The sequence below is a fragment of the Penaeus monodon genome, chromosome 35 (assembly GCF_015228065.2).
Source record: "Penaeus monodon isolate SGIC_2016 chromosome 35, NSTDA_Pmon_1, whole genome shotgun sequence".
In the NCBI taxonomy this organism is placed as follows: Eukaryota; Metazoa; Arthropoda; class Malacostraca; order Decapoda; family Penaeidae; genus Penaeus; species Penaeus monodon.
The window spans coordinates 26,089,507-26,102,167 of NC_051420.1; the positions used below are offsets into that span (position 1 = coordinate 26,089,507).

At 41.7% G+C, this 12,661-nt stretch overlaps 1 protein-coding gene across 1 annotated transcript in view; it reads left to right on the forward strand.

Moving 5' to 3' along the window:
* Positions 1–257, forward strand: part of LOC119595280 (DNA-directed RNA polymerase subunit beta-like) — a 393-nt gene extending 136 nt beyond the window's left edge. The window contains exon 1 of the mRNA XM_037944437.1: positions 1–257. This exon is cut by the window's left edge and continues 136 nt beyond it. Within this exon, the coding sequence (XP_037800365.1) occupies positions 1–257 (257 nt within the window).
* The last annotated feature ends 12,404 nt before the right edge of the window (positions 258–12,661 follow it).

A 12,661-nucleotide genomic window follows, 5' to 3' on the forward strand; every position in this document is an offset into this window, starting at 1 on the left:
GAATGACTATCGCTTTGTTCATGGATATAGCCCTGGGGAACTACGTGATGCACAAGCAGCAGGTGCAGTATGGCACTCCCTTCCAAAAGAAATGGACTGCCAAAACTATTATTGAGACTTTGGAAAAGGAGGGAATTCCTTTCAAACAGGAGTTCTTCTCGCCCGAAGGGCATTCTCTCGGCGAGATGTTCTGTGGGCCTTCCTTCCTCATGCGCCTCCACCATCTCGCAATCAAGAAGTGCAACGTGACCCTGTAGCCGCGAATGGAGGTCGGCGCTCCCCTCCCCGTCCACGGCCTATCTCTTGGCGGGGGCCTTCGCATGGGGGAGATGGAGATCAGCTGCTTGATGTCGAGTAACCACGACGAGGAGGTGAGGTCCTTCTTTAAGCCGTAACTCGGACGGTATCCGTACTGCCGGCGGTGCCAACTCTTCGCGGACTGCATCAAAAAGTTCGTCTTCTGTCCTCGGTGTAAGGAGCAAGGCGACGTGGCCATGATGGAGTTGTCTGTGGCGACCAAGTTGTGGATGGACCAGTGCAGCCTGCTGGGAATCGGCTTCAAGATCTGCCATTCCACGGAAGTGGGCCAAGATAAGTAGCCCTCAGACCCCATGAAGAAAGTGATGAGGCAAGCGACGGGCATGGCCCAGACCTTGGCCAGCCAGACCGACCTCGACATGGAGGAGGTATATGCGCTCTCCCTGGGATTGGCGCACGATATTCTGGGGGACGACGAGGAACCTCCGAAAAAACGGCATAAGGGAGACGGGCATCAGAAAAAGAAGAAAGATTAAAATAAACATAAGGGGGATTAGGAAAAGAGGGAGGGGGACAGGGATTAGGAAAAGAGGAATAATAAAAAGAAAGATCAGGGGGACAGCCAACAGTAGGAATAAGTGGAGGGGACAGGGATTAGGAAAAGAGGATTAAACTTAAGAGAAAAGCGTCAAACGTAATGAGAACTGGACAAACAAGGTCAGGGGGAAAATGACCAAGAGGCTAAAGACAAGACTGTTGACATGATGCCGCGATGATTTAGTGACACTCGGGAGCTGAATTGAGAGTTCGGTTCTTATAAATACATATTTGGGAATAAATAAATAAATATATATATATATATATATATATATATATATATATATATATATATATATATATATATATACATGTTATTGAAAACTACAATTAAGTATCATGCTGTGACCACGGCGGCTCAAACATGAACCTACCGTAAAAAAAAAAAGAAAAAAAAAAAATACATGTTATATATTATATATATATATGTATATATATATATATATATATATATATATATATATATATATATATATATATATATATTATATATATATATATATATATATATATATATATATACATATATATCGGACTCTTGGGGCCGCGGTGGCCGAATGGTTAGAGCGTCGGACTCAAGACTGTCACGACGGCAATCTGAGTTCGAGGGTTCGAGTCACCGACCGCCGCGTTGTTTCCCTTAAGCAAGGAACTTCACCTCGATTGCCTACCTAGCCACTGGGGGACCAAGTCAGCCCAAGTCAGTGCCGGGTAAATAGAGATGGTGACTCGATAAAAAACACCGGGCGGAAGGCAATGGCAAACCACCGCTCTAAATTGCCAAGAAAAATCATGGAAGCACATGATCGTCAAGGCTGCGGTGGTCGAATGGTTAGAGCGTCGGACTCAAGACTGTCACGACGGCAATCTGAGTTCGAGGGTTCGAGTCACCGACCGCCGCGTTGTTTCCCTTGGGCAAGGAACTTCACCTCGATTGCCTGCCTAGCCACTGGGTGGCCAAGCCAGCTCAAGTCAGTGCTGGTCCCAAGCCCGGATAAAATAAGAGAGAATGTTACCTAAAAAAAAAAAAAAAAAAAAAAAAAAAAAAAAAAAAAAAAAAAAAAAAAAAGGTAACACCGGCACTCTCCGTGGAAAGGAACTGGGGACCCTACCACGTACTCACTCCAAGAGCATCACAACGTGAAAACTGCAATTGAGTATCATGCTGTGACCACGGCGGCTCAGACATGAACCTACCGTTAAATGATGATGATGATATCGGACTCAAGATTGTCACGGCGGCAATCTGAGTTCGAGGGTTCGAGTCACCGACCGGCGCGTTGTTCCCTTGGACAAGGAACTTCACCTCGATTGCCCTCCTAGAAAACGATATGTCGCCTTGAGAAGTCAAACGCAAGTGTCGTAGGGGAAGTCACCGCCGTGGCACAAACCGCGGTTGATTAGGAAGGGCATCCAATCAGGCAAGGGTGGCACTGCCATATATAACCTCTCAGTAGTGAATTGAGAGAGGCCTGTGTCCTGCAGTGGAATGACTGGCTGTTAAAAAAAAAATATATATATATATATACATATAGATAGATAGATAGATAGATAGATATAGATATATATAGATAGATAGATGGGACCGCGGTGGCCGAATGGTTAGAGCGTCGGACTCAAGACTGTCACGACGCCAATCCGAGTTCGAGGGTTCGAGTCACCGGCCGGCGCGTTGTTCCCTTGGGCAAGGAACTTCACCTCGATTGCCTACCTAGCCACTGGGTGGCCAAGCCAGCCCAAGTCAGTGCTGGTCCCAAGCCCGGATAAGTAGAGAGAATGATTACTTAAAAGGTACCACCGGCACTCTCCGTGGAAAGGAACTGGGGACCCTACCACGTACTCACTCCAAGAGCATCACAACAATCAAGTATCATGCTGTGACCACGGCGGCTCAGACATGAACCTACCGTTAAAAAAGAGAATATATATATATATATATATATATATATATATATATATATATATATATATATATATATTCTTCTTCTTTTAACGGTAGGTTCATGTCTGAGCCGCCGTGGTCACAGCATGATACTTAATTGTAGTTTTCATGTTGTGATGCTCTTGGAGTGAGTACGTGGTAGGTCCCCAGTTCCTTTCCACGGAGAGTGCCGGTGTTACCTTTTAGGTAATCATTCTCTCTATTTTATCCGGGCTTGGGACCAGCACTGACTTGGGCTGGCTTGGCCACCAGTGGCTAGGTAGGCAATCGAGGTGAAGTTCCTTTGCCCAAGGGAACAACGCGCCGGCCTGTGACTCGAACCCTCGAACTCAGATTGCCGTCGTGACAGTCTTGAGTCCGATGCTCTAACCATTCGGCCACCGCGGCCTTGACGATCATGGGCTTCCATGATTTTTCTTGGCAATTTAGAGCGGTGGTTTGCCATTGCCTTCCGCCCGGTGTTTTTATCGAGTCACCATCTCTATTTACCCGGCACTGACTTGGGCTGGCTTGGCCACCCAGTGGCTAGGTAGGCAATCGAGGTGAAGTTCCTTGCCCAAAGGAAACAACGCGCCGGCCGGTGACTCGAACCCTCGAACTCAGATTACCGTCGTGACATTCTTGAGTCCGACGCTCTAACCATTCGGCCACCGCGGCCCCATATCAATCAATCAATAACGGTATGCTCATGTTTGAGCAGCCGTGGACCTCTCCACCATCCTTCGCCACTAAACTCGATCTTACGCTTTTCTTTCCACTTATACCATCGACAGCCCGCAAATATCTTTGATATTGTCGCTCAGTCTTGTCTTCGGTTTGCCTCTTCTTCTGTTTCCTATCACCATCCCTGTCAGCAAGTTTTTCTCAATACTTTTACTTCTCATTGCATGACCAATAAACTTTAATTTCCTCTTGTTCAAGATGTCCAACAGTCGGTCTTTACAATTTATTTTTCTCAGCACTTCATCATTCGTCTTCTTCTCTGTCCAGCTAATACGCAGTACTCGTCTGTAACACCACATTTCAAAACTATTGATCTTTTTCTTGTCTATCTACTTCAACACCCAACACTCAGAACCATATGATGCAATTGGGAAAACTAATGAGTTCAATAACCTCAGCTTTGTCCGTAAGGTAATGCTTCGGTCTTTCCAGATGTTATTGAGAGCAATTGTGGCGCTTTTGGCAATGGTAATTCTTCTTTTTATCTCCGGTGAATCATCATATGTATTAGTTAAAACAGCTCCAAGATAAGTGAACTCTTTCACATTTTCCACAATCATTCCATTGATTGTAACATGTTCATCATTGTTCATTGCCGGTTATCTTTGAATCTTCATGATCTTAGTTTTCTTGGCATTAAGAAATAAGCCAGCCTTTTCGCTTGCTTCTCTAACTTTATCTAGTAGTTGTTGTAGTTCAGTGATACTGCTGGCAATCAAAACTATATCATCGGCGTACCTCAGATTTGATATTTTGTATCCTCCAACATCCACAGTTCCTTCAAAATTCTCTAGAGCACCTCTCATAATTGTTTCAGAATATATATTAAAGAGGTGCGGAGACAGAATGCAACCCTGTCGTACTCCTTGTTTGACTTCGAACCATTCTGTTAACCCATAAGTGGTTCTTACAGCTGCTTGTTGTTGGTCATACAAGGCTTTTATTAATTGGATGATGTGTTTTGGAAACTTCATATCGTACATGTTATTCCAGAGGATATCGTGATCAACAGTATCAAAAGCTTTCACATAATCGATGAAACAGGTATAGGTCTTTTTGATGTTCTCTGTTTTTCTCTATGATCAATTTTAAATTTAGAATCTGGTTTCTGGTACCTTTTCCAGGGTGAAAACCTGCTTGTTCGTCTGCAATTTCCTCTCTTAACTTCAACTTCATTCTTTCAGCAATAATTTTCAACAAAATTTTGCTGCTGTGACTTATTAAGGCAATTGTCCTATTATTGTTGCATTGGAGTGCGTCACCTTTTTAGGTATGGGAGTAAAGACTGATTTTACCCAGTCTTCTGCCATTTTCTTTCATTCCATATTTTTGTACAGAGTTTGTAGAAGAAGTATTCAACACTTTCGCCAGCATTCTTAATTAGTTCTGCTGTTATTTCATCTATTCCGGGGCTCTTGTTATTCTTTACTTCTTTTATAACTTCGTCCAGCAGTGGCGGTGGTTCATCCTCGCTGTCATTGAGTCTAATTAATGTTGTTGTTAGATTTTTATTCTTTTTGTATAAGTTGGAACAATATTGATTCCATCTATCTTTGACTTCTTTTCCATCACATAAAACAAGTCCATCTTCAGTTTTGATAGTGTCCATTGTAGGTTTAAATTTTCGTGTGATGTTTCGTACTCCTTGGTAGAGTTCTTTAGTTGTCTTATTGATAGAACAGTTTTCAATTCTCTGGCAATGTTCATTTAAATATTTTTCCTTATCTTGTCGCAATAATCTTTGAATTTTTGTATTTTGTTTTTTGTAAATTACTTTTTCAACTGGATTATTGATACCTTTTTATTTTAGGCATCTTCTTGTTTCAATTTCACTTAGTGTTTTTTCAGATATCCAGGGGAATTTGTCTTTTTCTTTTTGGCGATAGTTTCTTAAGCAGTGCTCAGCAAGAGTTCTTTTCCTTCTTCCCACAACTCATTTGGTGTTTTATCATCTTCACATTGATTGAGTATTTCAAATTTGTTTGACACTGTAATTCTGTAATTGTTATCAAGAGTTTTGTAGTCGATATATATATATATATATATATATATATATATATATATATATATATATATATCCTATGATCGTCAAGGCCGCGGTGGCCGAATGATTAGAGCGTCGGACTCAAGAATGTTACGATGGCAATCTGAATTCGAGGGTTCGAGTCACCGACCGCCGCGTTGTTCCCTTGGGCAAGGAACTTCACCTTGATTGCCTACCTAGCCACTGGGTGGCCAAGCCAGCCCAAGTCAAGTGCTGGTCCCAAGCCCGGATAAATAGAGAGAATTATTACCTAAAAAAAAAAAAGGTACCACCGGCACTCTCCGTGGAAAGGAACTGGGGACCCTACCACGTACTCACTCCAAGAGCATCACAACATGAAAACTACAATTAAGTATCATGCTGTGACCACGGCGGCTCAGACATGAACCATGGTCCCGAGGATCCAGCCAAGCTCGTCCGGTATCTACTCGGCTGGGAGCTCGATGTTTCCGAAGGTCCAGGGAGCATGGGCCGTTCCATGCAAGAGCGACAACATCAAAGATATTTGCGGGCTGTCGATAGTACAAGTGGAAAGAAAAGCGCAAGATCGAGTTGAGTGGCGAAGGATGGTGGAGAGGTCCACGGCTGCTCAAACATGAGCATACCGTTATTGATGATGATATATATTTATATAAATATATATATAACATATATTTTATATATACATATATATATATATATATATATATATATATATATATATATATATATATATAATCATCAATAACGGTATGCTCATGTTTGAGCAGCCGTGGACCTCTCCACCATCCTTCGCCACTCAACTCGATCTTGCGCTTTTCTTTCCACTTGTACTATCGACAGCCCGCAAATATCTTTGATGTTGTCGCTCAGTCTTGTCTTCGGTTTGCCTCTTCCTCTGTTTCCTATCACCATCCATGTCAGCAAGTCTTTCTCAATACTTTTACTTCTCATCACATGACCAATAAACTTTAATTTCCTCCTGTTCAAGATGTCCAACAGCCGGTCTTTACAATTTATTTTTCTCAGCACTTCATCATTCGTCTTCTTCTCTGTCCAGCTAATACGCAGTACTCGTCTGTAACACCACATTTCAAAACTATTCATCTTTTTCTTGTCTATCTACTTCAGCACCCAACACTCAGAACCATATGATGCAATTGGGAAAACTAATGAGTTCAATAACCTCAGCTTTGTCCGTAAGGTAATGCACAAGGATAGCACCCTAAGAGAAACTTCTTGAAACTCTCGTTCAAGAACATTAAGGAGACTGTGAATTCCAGTTTCTCAGCTAAACTGACAAATGGAACTGAGATCAATAGTAATTCAACAGTTGTCAGGTAGTTGACTATGTTCATTATGATCTCCGCTCAGAAAGAATTCATTGACTTCAATGAATTGGTGGCTAAGATGCGGTCCTAGTTCCCCATGGTAGGAAAAGGCTAAACTCCACTGAACGCTTGGACAGAAATGCCTGCCTCAGTCATGCTTTCCGAAGAGTTTTACACAAGCGATGGGCGGCCGGTGAACGGAACGGCCCATGCTCCCTGGACCTTCGGAAACATCGAGCTCCCAGCCGAGTAGATACCGGACGAGCTTGGCTGGATCCTCGGGACCATGGAGCCCTCAACCGTGTCGAATGAGACCGCCACTGGTCGGGATATGAATATTACCATTGCCACTGGTCGGGATATGAATATTATCCATTGCCACTGGTCGGGATATGAATATTACCATTGCCACTGGTCGGGATATGAATATTACCATTGCCACTGGTCGGGATATGAATATTACCATTGCCACTGGTCGGGATATGAATATTACCACCGCCACTGGTGAGAACGTTATTCCACTGAAATCTAAAGGCAAAGGTAGTAAATATAAACCTGCTAAAAAGGGCGATGGCAATAGCGATGACGATGACGATGACGATGACGATAACGATGACAGCAATGGGAGAATGGGAACAGAGGCAAAAATATGGATCTTTGTCTTTTTAGGTGCCGTAGCTTTAGTGATACTGGGTTTCTGTCCATGGTTTCTTTGCTTTTGATCTTATTTGCAATTAACCATAGGGTTCTTGTATGGTATCCTCTGGGATATAGATCATCTCGGGGCATATTAAATACGATATTGCACTTTCATAGTTATATTCCTCAAAAATGTACAATTCACACAAATGCAAGATATATATCTTCTTCTTCTTCTACAGGCTTTTGTCCCAGTTCAACTGGGGTCGCCGGTGCGGAAAAAATCGCGTATACAGACATGCAATGCAAGCCACGTCAAAGTTGATCGAACTCAGTCGAACCAGAAAGGCCAATCCTGATGAAGCTGCGGCGACGCGGTCGCGGGCCGCCGTCCTCTCGGATCCGGAGGCTCTGCTGCGTGGGGGCACCTTGGCTGCGTCCTCACGGCCGGGGGGCCTCGGCGGCGTCGCCTCGCCTCGGAGAGTTGTCCTGCTCGCTCTAAAGGCGCCCGTCTTGCCACTTTTCCTCGAGGACTTGCGCGCGAGGGGCCTCGGGGACGCCTCCTTGGCTCGAAGTGCTGTCCGAATCTTGCTCACGAGGCCGCAGCTCTGCGCTCTCTCGGGAGCTTTCTTTCAAGGCCTACGCTCATTCGGAGTGGACCTCCGGCAGCGATATGTCGAACTACCCCTGTCCGCCAAGCGCAGGACGAGGCCATGCAGCGCCAAGAGCCCCATGGTCAAGCCCGAGATCTCTTCTTCCTCTGAGCTTGCTTCTTTAGCCGTATCCGCTCTTGATACAGTAGCCGTTGCCCATTTGTCGCCGGATCACGGCGGTCATCCGACGCGTCGCCTGCGGGGTACGCCCCAGCTCTGTCTGCATTCCTGATTTTTCCGCATCAAAGTATTGGCTTGGCAGGGGTTTTTACGGCCGGATGCCCTTCCTGCCGCCAACCTCTTTTAGTCGCCTCTTACGACACGCAGAGGGTACGTTGGACCTATTCTACCCCGGGGTCCACACGGATAAAATGCAAGATATATATATATATATATATATATATATATATATATATATATATATATATATATTTAATAGGCCGCGGTGGCCGAGTGGTTAGAGCATCGGACTCCAGAATGTCGCGACGGCAATCTGAGTTCGAGGGTTCGAGTCACCGGCCGGCGCGTTGTTCCCTTGGGCAAGGAACTTCACCTCGATTGCCTACCTAGCCACTGGGCGGGCAAGCCAGCCCAAGTCAGTGGCGGTCCCAGAACTGGGTAAATAGAGATGGTGACTCGATAAAAACACTGGGCGGAAGGCATTACCGAAGCATTACCTTACAGACAAAGCTGAGGTTATTGAACTCATTGGTTTTTTCCAATTACATCATATGGTTCTGAGTGTTGGGTGCTGAAGTGGATGGACAAGAGAAAGATCAATAGTTTTAATATGTGGTGTTACAGACGAGTACTGCGTATTAGCTGGACAGAGAAGAAGACGAATGATGAAGTGCTGAGAAAAATAAATTGTAAAGACCGGCTGTTGGACACCTTGAACAAAAGGAAATTAAAGTTTATTGGTCATGTGATGAGAAGTAAAAGTATTGAGAAAGACTTGCTGACAGGGATGGTGATAGGAAACAGAGGAAGAGGCAAACCGAAGACAAGACTGAGCGACAATATCAAAGATATTTGCGGGCTGTCGATGGTACAAGTGGAAAGAAAAGCGTAAGAACGAGTTTAGTGGCGAAGGATGGTGGAGAGGTCCACGGCTGCTCAAACATGAGCATACCGTTATTGATGATGATTTTTTTTTAATGGTAGGTTCATGTTTGAGCCGCCGTGGTCACAGCATGATACTTAATTGTAGTTTTCATGTTGTGATGCTCTTGGAGTGTGTTCGTGGTAGGGTCCCCAGTTCCTTCCCACGGAGAGTGCCGGTGGTACCTTTTTAGGTAATCATTCTCTCTATTCATCCGGCCTTGGAACCAGCACCGACTTGGGCTGGCTTGGCGCCCAGTGGCTAGGTAGGCAATCAAGGTGAAGTTCCTTGCCCAAGGGAACAACGCGCCGGCCGGTGATTCGAACCCTCGAACTCAGATTGCCGTCGTGATAGTCTTGAGTCCGATGCTCTAACCACTCGGCCACCGCGGCCTATATGATCTACCTTAGCAAATCCAATTATTTCAATATAGTGGACGCTCACCGACCACTTCACGAGAGAAAAGGGGGGGGTATTATCCTTATTATTGTTGATATTATCCTTACTGCTGTTACTGTCATTATCATTGTTCTTATTATCATTATTATTTTTCTCATTATCACTATTATTATTGTTCTTATCATTATTATTATTGTTGTTATCAATATCAGTATCATTATTATTGTTGTTGTTATCTTTATTGTTGTTGGTATTATCATCATTGTTGTCATTATTATCATTCTATTGTTGTTATTATCATTACCATTGTTGTTATAATTGTTCTTGTTTTCAACATTATTATTGCTGTTGTTTTTATTTGTACTATTATTGTTAAATGATGTTTGATGTTGTTGCGTCTATTATTATCATTATCATTATCATCTTATTGTTCATAATATGATCATTGGAAGTAGTTGCATCATCCATTATCATTTTCATTATTTTCTTCATGCAGTCAATAAGATTATAATCATGTTGTCAATGCACAGATCATTCTCATCATCTTTACCTTTACCAGTACAACATATCTGTACATCAGTCATTAATATTATTACTTTAGCATTATCAATACTCCCGCTGTCACCATCATCACTCACCATCACCAATGCATTTATCAACCCACCCTTATTATCTCGTAACTCATCCCGTCATTAAGTCCGGTAATATTATCCTTCCATCCATCAGTTTCCGAGCGAGATAAGCTATCACCAAGAGTCCTTATCCCTGACACGAGAGATAGAGATAAAAAAAAGAAAAATACAGGTCCCTTCCTCCCCCCATCCCCCCCTCCTCCTCCCACTCCCCCTCCATCTGATAAGATGTAGGAGCTTAGCCTACCTGTTTGCACAAACAGTGGTGGCTTCCTTACCTTCTGATTGACACGATAATGCTCAAAGAGAACTTCGATAACACGTGACGATAACTGAGTGCGGGAATTCGAGCTGCTAACGTTGATAACACGGATGATAACCCGAAGTGAGGACAGAGACAGAGATAACAGCGACGGATAGTGTTAAGAGGAGAGAAAAATGTTTGTCGGTGTTATTATATCCTTTACGGGACGGTGAGAGTATAACACAATGGTAATTTGGTAACCAGAGATGAGCTAGGGTGGTGTTGGTATTTCAGGAGATAAAAGTTACTCGATTCTGGTTCCGTAACTAGGGGGGAAGATATCCAGAGCAGTATTTTGAAAAAAGTCTTTTGAATGTGTTATCTGTATCTTCTTCTTATTATTCTTACTATAAATACATATACACATATATATGGATATGGATATTTTTTTTTTTTCTTTTTTTTTTCTTTAACGGTAGGTTCATGTTTAAGCCGCCGTGGTCACAGCATTGATACTTAATTGTAGTTTTCATGTTGTGAAGATCTTGGAGTGAGTACGTGGTAGGGTCCCCAGTTCCCTACCATATATATGTATATATATATATTATATATATATATATATATATATATATATATATTATATATATATATATATATATAGTATGTATATATATATATATATATATATATTATATATATATATATATATATATATATATATATATATATATTAATATATATATATATAAAATTTCTTGAGAGTAATCGAGGCATATCCTTTATCATTGTGATAACTAAACATGTCAACCAGAAATTGTGAAGAAAATGACTTGCACCAAATCTTCTTCTTCTTCTTCAACTGGCTTTTCCACGTTCATCACGGGTCGCCGGTGCGGATCTTGCGTTTTTATCCACATCAGATTAGCAGCTTCGTATTAAGGCCGGATACCCTTCCTGACGCCACCACAGATGTCGGCGGTGGACCTAGCCCTTGCCTGAAGAGGCATACCCTACAAGGCAGCAGGGGGATTTGGAGTGAGAGTTCCCTTCTCCAAATAACACAACATATATATCATGGAAACACACAAAACAATGCATATAAACAAAGTCAAACACACACACACGCACACACACACATACACACACACACACACACACGCACACACACACACACACGCACACACACACACACACACACACGCACATACACAAATTCAAGCTTACATTTGATTAACTTATTCTGCCCCAACAATCAAAAACGAAAAAAAAGGAAAGAAAATATATATGTACAGACACGAGCGCATGTCGGCATTTCCAAAAGGTGTTTACGACGAGCTCTGAAAAGCTTATCTACAGCGCCGATCACAGGTCATGACGAGGTCAGGAAGAGACGGGAGGTCAGAGAGAGAGAGAGCGGAGAGTATGGTGGTGGGGGGTCGGAAGGGGGGGGGGGTGAGGAAAAGTGGAGACAGTTAGATAGAGAAAATATTAATTCCGTTTTGAATTAGTGACGTTATTGTTATCATCACAATTATCTTTTTTTTTATTACCGTTGTCATTATTATTGCCATCAGTAATGTTATCATTATTATCATCATTACTATTATTATCAAGTTTTTTTAAATATCAGTACTGTTTATATTATCATTGTTATCATTTATATTATTGTTATCAGGAGCAATATCACAGATATTATCAAAATTGTTCTCATTACTATTATCATCAACATTGTTATTATTTTTTTATTATTATTATTATATTGTTGTTTTGTTGTTGTTGTCGTTATCATTATTATTATTATTATTATTATTATTATTATTATTATTATTATTATTATTATTATTATTATTATTATTATTATTATCATCATCATCATCATCATTATTATTGGTGTTATTATTATTATTATTATTATTGTTATTATTATTATTATTATCAATATTATTATCATTGCGTTTATTACTATCATTATTACCATGAAGCTACCGTTCAAAAGAAGAAGACCATCACTGTTATCATTATTACTGTTATTATCATTATTATTACTATTAATATTATCATTATTATCATAATAATAATTATTATCACAAGGATTGTTACTGTTCTTGTTATTATTTT